Consider the following 19,734-nt stretch of genomic DNA (forward strand, 5'->3'; position numbering starts at 1 on the left):
TGGCACTGAGCTGGCTCACACTTTTTGAGTCCTCAACAATACACCTTGATTTGCATATTTACCATTTGTATTTTAATCTCATGAGGTCATATGAAGGCATCTCCTGTTTATTTTATTATATCATTTATTAGTATTATTATCATTTTGTTGTTGTTGTAAAGGGGCAAAGATTGTTGCTCAAGGATTGTTTGTGTTGCTGTAAGAGGTGATCTGGGTTTTCTGTAGGGGGTTTGTTTTTTTTTTTCCCCCCCTTCATTAACTGTGCTTGATATGCAAGCTAAATCGTCTATTAAAATGGTCATGTGGATATAAGTGGTAATGACAGTGTCTTCAAAATTATTTTGAGAGGAATCAATTAAACAACAAAAATGATCTCATAAGTGCCTGTCAGTCAAAGAAAAAGAAAAATCTATGGTGTTACACAAGTGAGTTTTTACTGTGATGTTTGTTTTTATGACAGTCACCCAAACTGGAATGGTTTGGGATGAGCGGAACTTACGACGTAGATGTTGTATGCGAGTCTTTTTCTGTGTTTGTAACTTGTACGATGAAGCGTACAGAGACTGCAAAAGATTCTTCTTTTCATTCATCTTTTGTACAAATAAAAAAGGACAAAAGTTTGCAGAAATACCAATGTATCTAATTTGCTTGCTGTAATCGAGTGTCTGATTTTTATTTTTTGTTGTTTACTTGAAATAAAAAAAAAAGCCATGAATAACATGACTTGCTGCATAGTCTGAGGAAAGAATTGACAAGGTTTTCAGCCTACATTGCCAGCAAATACAGTATTAATGCAACATTAAGTGTTTACATGTGCAGCTTGACATGCTTGCATTGTGACTATCACTGACTTGTGAAAACATGGGGAACTCTAAAATTCCATTTCTCTGATGTTGTGTCTAATTGGATGAAACTTCTACCATTTGGTATTTCTGGTTAAACTTCATTTTTATTGAAACCAACTTCAGTGTGGTGTAAAATCACACTTCATACTTCCAAAATTCACACCTCACAACACACCAAAAATGGGATATCCATCATGAAATGTACCATGTGTCCCCCCAAAAAAAATTGCAATAGGACCCTCCGCAATGATAACTTTAAAAAAAGTGAATCAATCCCTATACAATTTCAGGGTATGAAACTATAACTTATTGCCCACATCTTACTGAAATCCCATTTGCTTTGCTTCAGTGGTCAAAGAGAAATGAGGAATTTTGTAGAGCATGTCAGGAATCTCTTCCCTCCAAGTTCTGTTCGTTGTGTTCACAGTCCAAGAGCATCCAAGTGCTAAACTTGGAAGAATCAGACTCATGACATGCTTTACAACAAGCCATATTTTTCTGTGACCGCATAAACAAATTGAATGGGGTTTTCTGCAAAACAGAGCTAAGATGTTGTATTATATTAAGACCCTGAAGTAGCATTTAGACAGTTTAGTCATATTGGGAGTTATCAATGCGAAAATCCGATAGTAATTTTTTTTTTTTTTTTTTTTTTTTTTTTTTTGGGGGGGGGGACATACTGTACTTTAAAGTTGTCATTTTCTCAATTGTCAGTATATTTAGCTGTAAGGGTAGGTAGTTCCCAATTAATTTCTTTAATAGCTTTTAACAGAATTTGAATATGTGGTTGTGTGTACACACAACAGTAGACCCTGGTATTAACCCGTTGAGGACGAGTTTCGAGTATACTTGGGCAGCTGTCTGTGGGAAATGTGTGTTGTAGCAAAATCAGTCCGTCCACAACAGGCCAATGATAAAATGGTTTTTCTTGGACCTCCAAAGAGCATTTGACGTATGATACTCCTCCAGAAGTCATAGAGAGTATGTGCCCTGACACATCAAGGTAACAAGTAGGGGAGTGTGTACGCTTTAGAAAAAAGAGAAACTTTAAATATTTATGCCTCCATCCCAGATGATTCCAAAGGTATTATGTTTCAAATTTACACGTCCCTTCTGTCAATTCCTCTATCCCAGATATTATCATGATCTACAAACAAAACCCTCCATGGATTTACTCACTCAAGTTATGTTTAAAAAGATTTAAAAGTGCAGAAAACATTTTGGGCAAAATCCTACAAGGTCAAAGGTTACAGGTCGCCAAAAAAAATAAATAAATAAAATAAAATATCCAGGGGTAACATCACCCAGGAAAGTCCAGTGCCAATATGATATTAAAGGAAGGGTGGAAATAAAGGCAATTTTTTACATATGATCATACAGGTAGTTCAAAGGTCATCATATTCCTGCTAGCAAAAATTGTCATTTCCAATGGTAATGCCATCTGGCAAGGATAAAATTAGACAATTACTGTATACGCCAAATATTTTGCGAGGTTTTTATTTTCGCAAATTTCGCAAGTCAGATGCTATGCGTGAAATTAAAGACACAAAAATATTCTAATTCTAATTCTCTAATCATGCTATGAATGTGACGTATGCGTATACATCTCTCCATTCGGTGCAAGGCTCCACGATCACGAATTTAACCACTCGCAAAATTGTCCCGAAAATCCGATTTGCAAAACTTGCTAAATATATGGCGTACACAGTAGCTGAATGCCAGAGTGAAAGGTCATAATTCACTGTCATCTGACATACTCCTTTCCTGTAGACAAGACATTGCAATGAAACACTCACACCACCCTTCTGTTCTATTGATGAGACATTGCTGTAAAACACTCATACCACATACTCCTGTTCTATCCACAAGACATTGCCATAAAACACTCATACCGTATACCAATACTCCTCCTTTATTGACAAGATATTGATATAAATCACTCGTACCATTTACCAACGCTCCTGTTTTATCGACAAGACATTGATATGAAACACACACACCATATCTTTTTTTCTCAACAAGACATCTCTACAAAACACTCATGCCACATACTCTTACAACTGACAAGACATTGCTATAAAACACTCATTCCATACTCCTGTTCTATTTGGTACACGTATACTATCATATTCCTTTAATACTGGTAAGTCATTGCCGTAAAACACTCATACCATTGTGCTCCTATTAAAGTATCTTTGATACATCATCATGATTTATTTCATCAAATACTTGTGAACTTTGTCCCACTAAAATGTGCACATACTGTCCATGTAACTATTCATGTGCAGGATGTGTGTAATAGGACTGAATACAAACACTGGAAACAAGGTCTAAGTACAAGAGTCCTTACTCATGTGAAGTTGTAATAGATTGTGACTTTTCAATCAATTCTTAGCTACTGAGATATGATTACAGTAGTAATATCAACATGCAATCACTGCAACTCTTCATGAACCACGCCCCATATCAATTAAGTACCTGTATTATATCCCTCACAACTATCTTACTTTCTATCCCCTTCCCCCCCCCCCAAAAAAAAAAAAAGAAAATGGAACCCACATTAATGCTAGACAAATAAATACATATAAGAGTTACTTTGAACTACGTATGCATATGAAGTTGATGACATATTTCCAGCTAAGTTCAGAAATGAGCTTTGATTCACGTGCAACCCTTTTCTGATTCTCCTGGAAATGGGGCAAGAAGATAATGGCCCGAATTCATGAAGGTAGTTTCAATCTAAACCATTGTTTAGGCAAATTTCTTCTGCATAGATATGATTGACAGATTGCACACCCCCAACAGACATCCAGTAACAAAGGCGCGTTGCTACGTGCACGTCAAAGGTATGCCTATTTCATGCTAATTTTAGTCCATGGTTTAAATTCAAACCATCTTTGCAAAGTCGGGTCTACATGTTGAAATGTCAAACTGATACTAACAGCATCCACGTGCATTATTCACTAAACAGCCTGCTGTTTAGGAGAAAGGTAGTACCACATTTTCTTCACAGTATTTCATTAATGCAATCATGATTGCAGTCAAAAATGGCATATCATGGTGCTGAAGACGAAAATCCATCACATAGCCTTAAATTAATGACCCCCCCCCCCCCCCCAATTACTGAGCTCATCATCAGCTAATATGCTGATCTTGCAGTAAAACATAATATGAATCTACTAAACCTTCTCGCTTTTTCATTGCCTTTGTCCATCGGGCTTGAAACAAGAAAGCAAAGTTTGTGACGGAAAGCACAGTAATGACGACAATGCTCGATCATCCTGCTGGAATCATAGAAGCTAGCTGGTAGTGAGATAATCTGTATGACCTTGTTTATGTATACAAATCTCAAGAACTCTGCAGATTTGACTTACTATACCAGTCTTTGGTCCAAATATCACACAAGAGTACCTGGAGCCAGGATAGCACTTGCTGTTGTAAATCTGCCTATTTGCATATTAATTTAATGACTGACAAACTGTAATAATTATGGTTACTCCATTCCTTTACATGACGTGGACGGTCAGTCAAATTCTAACTTGTCATTTCATCTATGACTGCAGGTAAGAAAAAATATCATGAATACAGTCTAGACAATTGAGGTTATGCAGGTGAGAGATTTACCTAGCTACAAATACATTACTCCTACTTAACATCAGATACTCTGATAGAATATCTTTACTACTAAAGCACAACTTGGAATGTAAACAATAGCATACACTTCGTAACATAGGGTACTATAGTCCCTGGAACATTACTAAAATGTAGATGATGATAAATTGCCTGCTACGAGTTTCATTCATTTTTTTTTTTCCAAAAAAGAGAAGAAAAGCACCTGGCATTCTCTCCTGTACCGTTTACATGAATATAAGTAATCCACAATTTGAATATAAGTAATCCACAATTTACTGCTGACAGCAGTAGCATTCCATGAATGGGGCTGTTAAGACTCGTACAGACTCTCCATGAAGACATATATCCAACATGGTTTTGTAGTTAAATAGCGCAACTACATCTTGACATGTCTACTCAAAACATTGCACAATGTTGTTTTTTTTTCTGTTTACCTCACATGAGGGTCACTCTCTCGCCGCCCCCCCCCCCCAGCTCTCTCTCTATCTATCTATATGTCTCTATCTCACTCTCTCTCTTGTTTGATTCAATTTTAAATTTATCTTTTTTTTCCTTTTCCACAGTGATGTAAAGCAGGGATCGACATAAGCGGTGGCCGCGTGGCCCAGGGCCACATAAAATTGATGTCGGGCCACCAAAGTTAGGAAAAGGTTATCTTTTGGTGGTCTTATCGGTCAACCAGATTCAAAATGGATTGATTCATTTCCTTTAATTTCGGGCCACCACATATCTTTTTCCAGCCACCAAAATTTCAGATTTAACCATTTTAGTGGCCCAAATGGCCCACGAGAGAAAGAAGAAGAAGAAGAAGAAAAAAAAAAAGCTAGTATCATGCCCTGTGAAAAGACAGGCAGTCCCTATAATTTACAATCAGATTTCAGTTCCATCAAGCATACAAGACAGTGCCAGCTCTGTCCTTCCTCTCATCTTTGTATTAAAGGGGTGGTAAGGTTTGGGTTGAGGGGGGGGGAATTCAGATTTTAACTTTTTGTGAGATAACTTAGAAACCACTTATGAAATGTTCAAAAGCATACAATCCTATTTGATGAAAACAGGTATTGACATGCCTGAGATATCCAAAAATAAATTAAAACAAAGTGGTCCCAATACAAGGTGGATCACACCTTTCATTATAACCTCTTTGTTTTTGGATATCTCTGTGATTTCAAAACCAATTTTTTATCAGTTAAATGTTGAATTCCTCTTACAATTGTATGCTCTTTGATATTTCTTAACCCTAAAGGGGCCGGGCTTTTTTGGCTATGCTAAGACCGGGGGGGGGCGGGCGGATTCCGCCCCCCCCCCCCCCCGAGATCTCGGCCATCGGTGGTGCGATCGCGATGAAATTTTGCATGCGTGAGACCCGCGTCATAATCTACAAGATTGTGTCATAAGATTTTTTGAAACAATCAATTTCTAATTTTAATTAATTAATTATGCAAATTAAGCTCAAGGTGATATTTTAGCTTAATTAAAAGCATTGAGAGTCTAATTTTTGATCTGTAAATCTGTTTTAGCATATTCAACAATTGTACATCACAAAAACTTCCAAAACTCATTTCAATTCTTATGTATTTTATTGTTTTCAGAATTTCTTATGTATTTCTTTGTTTTTCAACTTTTGTTTTTTCTTTGTTTTTTCATTGGAAATTGTCACTGACCACTTTTCTACCATAATTAGCACAAAATTAATCAATGAAAGTGATTAATTGTAAAAATAATCAGGTTTTTATGCCTTTCATGACAGAGCACTGTTTTCCATAGGAAATGTACACAAAATCACAAAATTGTGCCCGTTTTGGAGCGACATTCCGTGACAAAAATGGGCGTGGCTTCGCAAAAGTATGCGCGGACGTTGCAAATTTGGTCTCAAAAGTTGCGCGAGACTTGAACGAAGAAAGTCAAGAAGCCTCGCGATGAGGCCTTCTCGCGTTACAGAATTATAGCGCGAAACGTCGAGGGGGGGGGCGGATTCCGCCCCCCCCCGGCCCTTTTAGGGTTAAAGAGGCTTCTCATTATCTCACACACAAAAAGGTTGGAAACCTGAAGCCCCAGCTCAACCAAAACTATACCATCCCTTTAACAGTTCTGTATCATTTGAAGTCATGATCTCTCCTTTGTGTTAGGCACCAGTGCCAAGAGTCTCTAACAGTTCCATCATGAATCCCCAGAGCTCTGAAGCTGGCGTGGCTTGAAATTCCGCACGGAGAGCGCAAAGCCGGATTTAGCTGCAAGACGGAGAATATTGGGGTAAAGAACAAGTGATATGAGAGGATTGCTGGTTGTGAGAATGTTGAAAGAAAATGTCAACGTGGAGATTAGGCGTTCTGCATACTAAGGGTTTTTCAATTTCAAACTCTTAGGAAGTGACCTATGGTACGCAAACAAATTTGGCATACATTCATCCCTTGTATGCATCATATCAACATGTTGCATTAAAAAAAAAAAAAAAAATCAAAACAACTCCTCAGGGCTGTCTAATTGCCCCATTCTTATCTCTCCTACTCAATGTACCCTTCTCACAATAAAACAAACAAACAAAACTGAAACAACCCAAAAGGTGAATCAGAGATGTACTTATTGATCTTAGTGTTTCTTTTTTTTTTTCTCAGACTTCATCACCATACTCCCAAGTCTTCAAACTTCCATACCACTGGAACTAAATTGATATTCAACTGTAATCCTACACAGTCACTTTTCATAAAATATATCAGATTATGGTACTAACGGTAAGTCATCATACATTTTGAGCATACATAACAAAAAAGAATGCACATATTTGTACATTCTTCATTGAGGTTAATGAATGAAGAAACATCAAATTTATTCAAGTTTCCATCAACACACACTTGCTTCCCCTTTTTCCCATCATCTTAATAGTATTTCATCACCCAAATTGTTGCTAAAATCACCAAGATTTCAATACAAGTATTTCCACTGTCTGTCAATGATACCAAACTCACTTGGGGGCACTGTTAGTTTGGTGGCCAGAAAGATGATTGGCTGCAACAGAGTGTTCCGTGTTGCCACGGTGACCTCATAAAAGTGAACTGCCATTGGAAGCAAAAGAAAACTTAGTCATAGTACCATTCCAAAAATAGTTACAATTACAGTCATATAGGTCTTTGAAATCAAGCCAACTCAGAATGACATTAATCATGCCATTAAACAACATTAACTATCTCCCAGGAGTTTTTACTATGCAATGTATCTCATAAACACTACATATAACCTTGACTTTATGACTTTATCATAAACAATGACTACTACAATGAAATCAGTAACAAATACACAGTGACGAGTTTGGCTTTATACCAAGGTGAGTCAAAGGCACCCAGTCAATGAACATTTGAACTGGATGGGTAAACAGTAAAACAGTTATGGCAATTTGATGCCAATAAGCAGGGCTCGACACTAACGGTGGCCCGGTGGCCCGGTGGCCCGGGGCCACCAAAAACGCAAGTCGGGCCACCAAAAATTCGGAAATTAAGATTTTGGTGGCCCAATTGGGCCACCAAAAAAAGTCAGATGTTTGCCTTTACTTTTGGAAATGAACAGCGGTAACAATCGGCTCCGTAAGATGCTAAAATAAATTTCAGATGTTTGTTTTTGATTTTGGAAATGAATTTAGACATGGGTACCTGTATCACTTCAGTAATGCTGAATATTTATTTTTCTATGTTTAGTAGGACCGATTTAGTTAATGTTTTTCCTGATTTTTTTTTTTTTTCGGGCCACCAGATTTTACTTTCGGGCCACCAAAAAATAAAAATCAATGATTTTGGTGGCCCAATTGGGCCACCAAAAATAAAAGTGAGTGTGGAGCCCTGCAATAAGGCATCTTGATTGTGACATTGCTTGTCGAAGGTATTTTTCTATGAAATGCCATGAGGGTCACTTTTCTGGAAGGAAAAAACAAAACAAAACAAAAACAGAAAAACAAAGAACAAAACTGTATTTCTCCATGAGTCTGCTGGAAATATGTTAAGTACATCATCCAGACAGAGAAAGTCACTAGTCAATCAAAAAGTTCTTCTAGTTGAATTATCATTTGATTTTAAATACAGTCACAATTGCCTTCCATATTCATCATTGAAACGCAAGACAGAGAGAGAGAGGGAGAGAGAGTGAGAGAGAGAAAGGGAGAGTGAGATCGAATATGAGCACTCCATGCAAATATAATTGCTGTAAGGATGATATGACAACAATGAATTCAGGAAAAAGCAATGGTTTTTATGACTTTTTTTTTTCATTTTTCTTCACAACAGGAGTGCTAATTGGAAGTTCAAAGTTTATTAGGGCATGACCACTAAAAAGGGCCTTCTTTCCCATTATTCAAAGACAAAAGCGCATTCTGAAGTCATATGTGAAAACAACAACAATAATAGTAGTAGTAGTAGTAGTAGTAGTAGCAGTAGTAGTAGTAGTAGTAGTGGTAGTAGTAGTAGTAGTAATAAGTAATAAGTAATAAGTAGTAGTAATAATAATAATAATAATAATAATAATAATAATAATAATAATAATAATAATAATAACAATAGATAAACAGGAGGAAACATGGCCTTACCTCTCTCTTTGACAGCCCAGTCACTAGCCATCCTGAAATCAACCTGTCTCTGATCATGAAGGTCAACTTTGTTGCCTATCATCACAATGGAAACCTGCATCATTTAGAACAATGGGAGGGGGGAAAAAGCATGAAGGATTGCACATCATCTTCAAGTCATCCATTACTTACACTATGTTTGTCTGTTTGTTTGTTCATTTTTCCATCTGAGAAGATGGCTGGATAGCCCATATTCAGCTACGTTAAGCGGGTCTTCTATGGGGTCCAGTTGGATGTGAGGTGGGACCACTTCACCGGGTTAAACACCCTGCTCTTTGCGATGAACGAATGAAGCAGGATCTTTTATGTGCATGAGTTGTGACTCTCTCACACACGGGACCTCTATTTTATGTCCTATCCGAGGGATAGGGATATGAGTACACAAGTACCTGTTCAATGGCATTCCTTGCCTTTTCCTGGCTCCATAATATTGGACACATATATGACCACCCCCTCACCCCCCCCCCCCCCCCACACACACACACAAAGAAAGAAAAAGAAGGCAGCAAGCAGAAAAAGACACAGGATGAGTGTAAACAACATTCCCAATGGTGATGACAAGAAGACACACTATGAGAATTAAGAACAGCATTGCGGAATTCTAAGGGCTGAAAAGGCATATTTTGGGTTGGGAAAAAGTATTTTTAACTTTCCTTGCAATAGACATGTGGTATAGTAACACAATCTGGGAAAAGCAATATCTTCCATGAATCTTGCAGTATTTTTGCCAAAAAAGACCCCCAAAACAAAACAAAACAAAAAGTAATGAAATACTGGGGGGAAAAAACAGTTGGCATTTCTGACTGGGGTTTAAGAAAACTTACCTCCTTTTTATCCTTCTCCCTAAGTTTGTCAATCTCCTTCTTGATTTGTTCCAGCTGTTTGAAGGACTCAGAACTGGTGATACTATAAACCAGTAGATAGCCCTGTGGAGACCACGAGAGAATATCACAAAGACTTCAAATATAATTTGTGGAATACTTGCAGCCAAATTTTAACAGGATGATTTTGACAAGAAATGACACCCTAAATCTGTTGAGCTCTAACAACAACTGGAAATTTGAAACCATTGAATTCTTACTTCACGCAATTGGTCTTACAGGGTATTTACAGCAATCCTGTACTAATATGAAGAGAAGCACTTAACAGATTGCATACACCAAAAGGCACAATTTGAATTACACACAAACCATGTTTTATGGAGTGATTCATCGGATCAAAACAGCAAGGAAAATGACTGCATTCACATTAAAGAAAAATAAGTGCATAACAAATGTGGTAACATTAACCAACTGTATCTCATGGTGCATCTCAAGTGTAATGCGCCTCAACCTGAACACAAATAAATATGTTATATTTAAGGTTCATTTACCATTTCTAAATATTATCATTTCACAAGAAAGAAAAAAAAATGTTAAAGTTTACAGGTTTGACAATGTCAAAAGACAAAGAAACAACAGATATGATAGCAGGAATAAATATGCTGTGGTTATTTTCTATTGCATTTTACACCCCAAGCCTTTCTCTACATAGACATAATAATCTAAAGAGGCTTCTCAGCATAATTAATGTCATGACAACAGTAGCTGCAACGATATTTACTGCCATATAACCATAGAACTGAAGCTTGTAGGAGCTAGTGTTTGCAATACCCAGTCCTGCTGACCAAACCATGGCCTGGTGAAACCTATTTGACAATAAAGCCACCCGTTCATTCAATAATACCAAGGCACTAATGACACGAGATCAGTGGCTATGGTGTTAGATAAGCCAAAGACAATGAGTAGGCCTACCTCCTGAGGCCTACTGGTGTAGGGCATGTGCTCAGACACAGGATTAAAGTACAATAAGGACTAGCCTGGGGTTGGAATCCTTTCTTTTTGCCAAGTGATAACAATGCTGCTACCTCTCAAACACACAGCCCCTCTTATAAAAAGCAGTGCAGGGTTACTGACTTGCTGTTCAAAGCTGTAATGTTGCTTATGCTCATGAGATCACTTTGCTGTGTTATACACATTAAACCACCAGGCATCTTTCACTCCATATAGCCATACATCTCATCAACACCCTTCAAATTGATATTAGTTACTGATGACAACATTTATTAATACATTCTTGTTGGTATCTGCCAAACTTGCTGTGTGTTTGGTGCACTTTATTCACCTATACCATGGCACTAGAGGAAAATTATAAACTAGAGTATGCATTTAGGTACTTACATCAGCCAAGCTGTAGTAATGTTTGGACAGTTCCGGTGAAGTTGGTGTCTAGGAAAAACACAATTAATGATAATTTAATCAAAAGTGTCAGCGTATAATGTGTATGGTTTTTTTTTTAATGCACTATGTGTGATGTTAGTTATGATCTAAAATAGCTTTATGTTTTCACAGATGAGTAATGACATCATACTGTACATCAATTTTCTGAATGACCCCATCATTTTCAAAACACAATTTGATCCACTGGAACTAAAATTTGGTAGTAACTCTTCAATCTTGATTCCTGGTATTGTGATAGTTCTATATGCACACTGGAAATGAATGTTTAGCATGGCAATCACAGCTAGGCAGGTGTTTACTGTTGATATCACCACACCCTACCCAACACCACCATTATTCTTATGGGATGTCTTCAGTGGAGATTATCCACTGGACATTCATTCAACTCTAGAGGGCAGCAGACCCACTGCCCAAACATGCATTTTTTTTTTTCTGGAACTTTGAACAGTGCTTTTATCTGTTAAAGGTCCAGTTTACCTTTATGTGTAGGTCTGTTGTATCATAAAACATCCTACCATATGAAATATTCGCAATAAAACCTAAAATATAAGGAGATATCAGGGTTTTTCTCAATAAACCTTAACTGTATACGGTTTAGTATGTAAACATTTTTATTAAAACTATTGTTCACATTTTGTGTATTTAAAGGGGCATTCCAGACGATTTTTAAAATTTCACATCATGTAGTATATAAATCAGTAGCTCCATGTATAGATTCGCGGAATTTATTGTGGTCCTCGAGCAGAGAAATCAATAAATTCAAAATCTTAAACAAATTACACTGAACAGTGTTGATGACAGCATAGCCTCACATATTTTAGAAATGTAGTAGTGTTATTCCATTACAATACCGCTTGCTCAACAAGTTCACCTGTGTAGAATCTAAGCATGCCTTCTTCTTTTGTTCTGCTTCCTGGAGCCCCGACTCATGCATTCCAATGGTGAGGCTGCCATGTCATCATCCTTGCTCATTGCAATTTGTTATAAATTTTGAAAACATTCTCATTCCTCATCCCAAACACAATAAATTCTGCAACTCTGTACTCAGTTCAACTAATTTATAGTTGTTCAAATGTAAAAATCTGAAAATCATGTGGAGGTCCCCTTTAACAACACTTAACATAAATTATACGGATTCAAATTTTGACAGTGGTTGTTTCTATCCCTAACTCACATTTTAGAACTATTCTAAAGCACTAATGCTGGGTTTTTGTTTCATCTGCAAATGGTAAATTATGCCTTTAACCACAAGAAGTGGTGTTGTTGTTATTTCATTTTTTTTTTTGGGGGGGGGGGGCAGGGGTTATTGCTCATCAACACAGTTTGTCTCTATTCAAAATCCTGTCGTACATGCAGAAATGTTTGTCTTTCACTCTTAAACAGATGATTTTTTTTTTTTTTTTAAAGGGGGAGGGGCTATACATACACACCCCATATGATATCAGAAAATCCTCTCACATTAAACACAACTCTCTTGTTAGACCCTGGTTTAGCACTTTGTCATAGTTTCTACTATCATCAGTTTCAAGAAATTCAAAGGATAAAATCTTAAGATTTGATTTGACACATACATATCATTCAATTCAACTGTAACCTGTTGAGGATGAGTTCCAAGTACACTCGGGCAGGTGTCTTTGGGAAATATGTGTTATAGAAAAACTAGAAATGTCGCTTTGGCGACTGGTATGCCTCCGCCATAATGCATGATTTTCCCAATAGGTCTAGATAGTACATGTGGACAATGTGTGATTACATTTTCACAAAATTGGCAAAATATTGAAATGACAAGATTGTCACAAATGTGTTGAATGTTCACCTTCCTTGACCTAGATTTAATTGGATGAATAGGAGAGCATGTATCTAGGGATTTAAGGACTTTAACTCGACTTTGACCCATTCATACATTTAGGCACTGAGTAATTTTCAAGGCACAGGTGTGGAGAAAAAGTGCAATTTCTGAATTGAATAGTAAATTGTTACCATTTTCATCTGGCCCTTGACCCTAAAATTCATAAGATAATCACTTTCAGGTAGAACATGCATAATATGTACTAAGTTTCAAGATAACTTGAGCCACTTCCGAGATATGGAGGAAAAAGTTAGTTCAGCACTTTCACTTGATCTTTGACCTTTTGACCTTTGAGGCAAAAAAACAAGAAAAAAAAAACTTTCCAGAGAATTTCTATTAGGTTACACATGTATGCATACACCAAGTGTAAAAAAAAAAATAACCCTGCTGGCATTGCATGATAGGAAGGAAATAGTAAAATTTTGAAGTGTTGCACTTGACCTTTGACCCCTGACCTTTGACCCCATGAACCCTACATTCTCTAGATAATCACTTCCAGTCATTATATGTATATAATATGTTCCATGAAGATACCTTGAACAATTTTCCAAGGTATGGAGAAAAAAAAAGAAGTTTTAATATTTTTACTTGACCTTTTGACCTTTGACCTTTGACCTCATGACCCAAACTTTCACCAGAGAATCTTAATTGGGTAATACATGTATACACTAAGTTTCAAGAAAATATCTTCAGGCATTCAATAGATATGGTGGAAATAGTGAAATTTTATGTATTTGACCCTGACCTTTTGACCTTTGACCTTTGACCTCATGGCCCAAACTTTCACCAGAGAATCTTAATTGGGTAATACACGTACATGTATACACTAAGTTTCAAGAAAATATCTTCAGGCATTCAATAGATATGGTGGAAATAGTGAAATTTTATGTATTTGCCCTTGACCTTTTGACCTTTGACCATGAGCATGTGCACCCAAAAGTTGATAGGCACAACTTCACCCCCTAATACACATACATGCCAAGTTTCATTACGATACCTCAACAGGTTTTGATAGTTACCTTGTCCACAAAATTCATTACGGACGGACGGAAGGACGGACGGACGGACGGAAGGACGGACGGACGGACAATCCGAAAACATAATGCCTCCGGCACCACTTCGTGGCGGAGGCATAAAGAACAGTCTGTCCTCCTGTTAAGCCATATGAACATCTTTATGTCTCAGTCAAGGACAACATATTAAAATGCCTGTACCACTACATCCAGATGGATTAAAATATCTTATTCAAGGGTCTTGCAAACTTATCTTACCAATCATATATAAACAATTATTAAAATGCCTGCAGCACTACACACAGATGGATTAAAATATCTTATTTATGGGTCTTGCAAAATTTTCTTACCAATCCCTTGGTGTCATAGAATCTCACACGCTCCCTTGTCCCTCTGCTCGTTTCAACATTGGCGACATAAATGTCCTCAATGGTGGGGAATATCTGGTCCTTGAAACAGAAACCATGATGCAGAAATACCATGAAAGTGAAGTTAGGTATAACTTTGTAATAACTACATCATATACATTTAATGCACAGACATCTGCTATCCTACAGTAAGCATAGTCAAAATACACTGTATACGCCATATATTTCACGAGTCTAAATTTTCGCTAATCAGGAATTCCCGACGATTTCGCGAGTGGTTAAATTTGTGATCGTGGAGTCCTGTACTGAACAGAGAAGTGTACACACGTACGTTACATTCACATATGGGATCAAAGTCAATATTTTCGCGTGTCTTTAATTTTGCGAATAGCACCTGACTCGCGAAATTCGCGAAAATAAAACCTCGCGAAATATTCGGCGCATACAGTACTTAATATCAAGACACTTCTCTGTGACTGTGTAACAATGTCACTTTCTTTGCATTTGAATTCTCCTTAATATCTTGAGTCAAATCAATTTGTTGTACATCAAAACCCTCATAGATGTTTGGAGGCATGGCTACCACAATTCATCATTTGGGAAAAAAAAAAAGAAAAAAAAAGAAGCTAAATTCTGTTTGAACAAAAATATTTTTGCCACTTGAAATATTCAATTTTCAGGCCCAGTACAGAAATAATACTTTCAACTCAGATGATACAATTTTACAATCTATAATTTCCTCAAGATGCATTCTGATTCTTGCCAAAATAAGCAGAGCTGCGAAGAGCTACCATTTAAATACAAAGGCCTCGTCAGTACAAAAATCAATAATGCAGCAGCAAAAATAAGCCAACTAGTACCTGACCAACACGATGTGATCCGTAGATGACCTGTTCCAATATGGCAGTCTTCCCCACCCCAGCTGAGCCACACACAACCACTCGACACGTCTTGCCCATCTTAATCAATCCAGGGAATAGCACGAGATGGAAAAAGAAAACAATAGTTACTGCTAATACCAAATGCATGCACAACCACAACTGAAGTGGTTGGGCTACACGGTTACACAAAATAAGGCTATTTAGTCAGACAATAAAATTGAACACATCATCTATATCTGTGAGGATATTGTTATTGGTGTTATGGTTTGTGCAATGCGACTTGATACTAAGTACTTGGTAGCATAGGAGTTTTGTGACTTTAAACTGGAGATGGTGGGAGAGGGTGGACTCATTTAAGGAAAAGGTAATTTAAAGGAGCCATCCTGAATTTGGCTGAATCAGTTTGGGAGATTACACTTTAAGAGGCTGTTCCATGTCCTAGAAGTAGTTCAAGGGCAGAAAGAGTTACTGTATGTATAGCAAATTTAGTATACATCTGTGTTTAAACTATTCAATTGGTACCTCAAACTGGATTGAATATCAGTTAAAGCCAGGGATGGTACTTCTGGTTGAGATGGGGATTCAGGTTTTAACTTTTTGTGAGATAACTATTAAACGTTAGAAACCATTTACACTGTATATCAGTATATGAATTAGATCTAAAGAGCATACAATTTTAAGAGGAATTCAAGGTTTATTCAATAAAAGTAGGTTTTTAATCTTAAGTGTCTGAGAAATAAAAAAAATAAACAAGTGTTGGTAAAACAAAGCTCTAAGTGGCCCTTAGATTCTAAATATGAAAAGGTGCACAGGTGGGACCCACGAATTATATTTGATAAATATAAACCTGAAATAACAATCCCTGTCTCTATCATTCCAACCAAGCTTTATTTAGCAATTAATAGATATAGCATTGAAAAGCCTGCTTTCACTATATCATGAGCTTCAGATGGAAAATATAAAAAACAAGAGGAGGTGGGGATGAAACTATGACAGACAGCTGTTGAAATTATACTGTAAACCGGTAGATGATAATATCTCAATATAGACAATGGCATGTAAATGCCGCAGTGGCATCGATACCAAGCCCTATTCATGTTGCCCCATATATTAACGTTTGTGTTAGTCAGTCGGTACAACGCAATACATGCCAAGACTCTTATTTACTGATTGTGTACCCGAAACGGTAACGTACTACTGATCAACTCAATGACCCAAGGTATTTACAACGAGGTTAGCTATCATCATGTTTTTGCCGTATTTTCAATCAATTGGCCACTTTTGTTAGCACAATGACATCATGACATTGGTTTAGGCTGGCTATACCAAGTTTCTGACGCGGAAGTGGGAAGATCGCGAGAAGGAAGACCTCAAAAATTCATGCAGGCATTCTAGCTCACCGGCACCGCGGTGCTGCTGCACTTGATTCGTAGAATTCGAGTTTACTTCTTGGATACTTGCCAGCGAAATAAACACGAACACTCAAAATTAACTACATAAAACATATAAAAAATGCATGCATAATCACCTCTGTCTCTGTCAAGGAAGAGCAATTTCGTATCCCTGCAAATTTACATGGTGTGTGTGAGTCACCGATGGGACGTGATGATGACCGCTAAGTCATGGTCCTCCTATAGCTCCTTGCTTTGCCTTTGATCGCTAGCATAGCTAGCCTGCGCCGCGCGCATGCTAGCTGCGTCCTCCGACGTTCTGCCTCGCACTGTCTTCCATGAGAGATCTTTAGGGATCCACCAGCGGCGGGTGGCTATCGATGGCAGCACTCGCTGCCACATTTCTCGCTGCAAACACATAGCCTATAGCCTATTATATATACTGTACTAGTTAATAATTATGGTACAATTCAATTTCATTCATTGTCGTCGTTTTATTTTCATTTTCTTTTCCTTTTGGTTTAATTTCATGCGTTGATTGGTGCTCACCTATTTAATGCTAGGCTGTGATCTATGGGTTTATGCATGAGTATTCATTCATTCATTCATTCATTCATTCATTCATTCATTCATTCATTCATTCATTTATTCATTCATTCATTCACCGAATTCATTCAAAGTATCACATTTCTAATTTGGGTAAATGGGTAAATGGGTAAAAGTATTATGTTGATATTGTAATGTCTATTATGCATTGAACACGTTTCTGAAATCATCACTCACATTTCTCACACTTGATGACAAAAGATGAGAGAGCCTCTTACCATCATTCTACTTTCTATCTGTACTCGGAATCGTTTATGTGAATGCCTTTCTTTTTCATGTACGATTTACTAATGATTATGCTCTCGATGAAACCACCAAGTAGGTTTCAAGAGTCATATAATCATATCGTATTCCCATTGATCCCATATTTATGCCGCCATTTAAATAACTATTTTAAGTATATTTGTGCCAAACTGGAGCTGCCACGCCCGCAGACAGGAAGACAATCTATTCGCGTCTCATTGCATATAAAGATCCACTAAAGATAGCATTACATGCAGTCTTTATGATAATTAATTTTCGTCATTCCTATACTTATAAACAATGAGCGGTATTTTGTCGGTAAAGACACTGTACATAGGATGCGCGAATATGAAATGCGCAAATAATACTATTGCCTATAAATCGCACACTTTCACGTCATATACAGCTCATATTTATATTTTGGGACAGGATTGACTTTTGTTACTTCATCATCAGTGTCATTTCATCACCCCTGCAAGCAATCGAAATATAATATACCCGATGTAGGTTGAGATCAGTCCAAAAGGATCCCGATTGACATGAGACTGGGAGTTTGTTTAACAGCAATTTAAGACTAGATAAGAAATATTGGTTCTCATCGATCCATCATAATACCATCATATACACACCACCTTATAAAGTTCAAGAACTTAAAGGGTGTGTACAGTTCTGGTTTAGGTGAGGATTTAGCTTTTAACATTTTGCGAGATAATCAGAAACCACTCTATGAGATGTCAAAGAGCATGCAATTCTAAGGGGTATCAAAAGTTTATTTGATGAAAATTGGTTTTGAAATGGCCGAGATATCTAAAAACAAGGTGAAACAAACAGATCCTATAATAAAAGGCGTGGCCTGTCGCCTTTTATTATTATGACTTTTTTGGATATCTCAGCCATTTGAAAACCAATTTTTATCAAATAAATGTTGAATCCTTCTTAAAATTAGATGCTCTTTCATATTTCATAAGAGGTTTTTCATTATCTTACTTAGGAATATTCAAAATATGAATCCCCACCTCAACCAGTATACTGTACACTTCCTTTAAAATTATGTCATTATCCATGCATGCATGCCGATAAAATCTGTAGTTATGAATGCATTTAATGTGTTTCTGAAAGTGCCTATAGCGGTGGTACATTGCTGATGTCATCCTTATTTTCACTTCAATACAACTATGAAATTGTGCACGTGCATCAGGGCCAATTTATATAGCCGTAAGACAAAATAAAAGTTGTGTCATCTCATATTGCAAACAAACTTGTTTAACTTGTTTGTTTGTTTTGTGTTTGTTTGTCGGATCTATTATGGAAGAGAAAGTGTCGTTTGTAAAAATATTGATTAAAAACGGCAGTGTCATTATTGATTGAGTCAGCATAATTAGGACTTGTAACTGTGTTAGCTGTATATATCTTGATACCTGTTAATTTCAGTTTTTATTTCAGTTTTTATTTCGTATTATTCTTTAAATGATGGACCAGGACGTTAATAATAATAGTCATCATCACAGATTTACTCTTGCATGAAAGACAAGGAAGTCTTGTTGAAGTGCCTTGTAATATGGGTACCACGGCAGGAGCGAGGGACTCGAATGAGATCTTGATATCAATGCCTATTACATACTAGTACCTCTTCTTACGCAGTGACGGATCGGGGGGGGGGGGGGGCGCATCCTTCAAGAAATAAAAAGGAAAATGAAAGGGGCGCGTGCGTCCCTTCTTTAATTTTCAATTGTTGTGGCACCAGAAAATTGCGCTGAAGTCTCCCTTTTTTTTATTTGCTTGTCAGCTGATTAAACCCGGAAGTGCATGGCTCCAGAAATATTTTGTGCCCCCCCCCCTTACGGAATGATCCGCCCCTGTTATACGTCAAGCAGTGGCCTAGGGGGGCAAGGGGGGCACGTGCCCCGGGCGCCACTCCTTGGGGGCGCCAAAAACGAAAAAAAGAAAAAAAAACGAAGAAAAAACGAAGAAAAAAAAAACGAAGAAGAAGAAGAAGAAGAAGAAGAAGAAGAAGAAGAAG

General features: G+C 37.2%; 1 protein-coding gene across 1 annotated transcript; it reads right to left on the bottom strand.

Moving 5' to 3' along the window:
• Positions 1–6,483: 6,483 nt before the first annotated feature.
• LOC140228277 (NF-kappa-B inhibitor-interacting Ras-like protein 2) lies at positions 6,484–17,107 on the bottom strand. The gene is made up of 8 exons (XM_072308502.1): positions 17,003–17,107; positions 15,454–15,552; positions 14,576–14,674; positions 11,304–11,351; positions 9,909–10,010; positions 9,046–9,139; positions 7,442–7,528; positions 6,484–6,706 (listed from the first exon to the last, which is right to left on the bottom strand). The coding sequence occupies exons 2-8, from the start codon at positions 15,550–15,552 to the stop codon at positions 6,636–6,638; spliced, it is 600 nt and encodes a 199-aa protein (XP_072164603.1). The 5' UTR covers positions 17,003–17,107; the 3' UTR covers positions 6,484–6,635.
• Positions 17,108–19,734: the final 2,627 nt, after the last annotated feature.

The sequence above is a fragment of the Diadema setosum genome, chromosome 5 (assembly GCF_964275005.1).
Source record: "Diadema setosum chromosome 5, eeDiaSeto1, whole genome shotgun sequence".
Classification (NCBI taxonomy): domain Eukaryota; kingdom Metazoa; phylum Echinodermata; class Echinoidea; order Diadematoida; family Diadematidae; genus Diadema; species Diadema setosum.

Bases quoted from the DNA above. Each gene is read 5' to 3' on its own strand.
- LOC140228277 (XM_072308502.1), bottom strand. From the start codon at position 15,552: ATGGGCAAGACGTGTCGAGTGGTTGTGTGTGGCTCAGCTGGGGTGGGG. The intron at 11,352-14,575 runs GTAAGAAAATTT...TGTTTTTCCTAG, and splicing joins TCTATGACACCAAGGGATTG to ACACCAACTTCACCGGAACT. The intron at 9,140-9,908 runs GTAAGTTTTCTT...TAAATGATGCAG, and splicing joins GGGAGAAGGATAAAAAGGAG to GTTTCCATTGTGATGATAGG.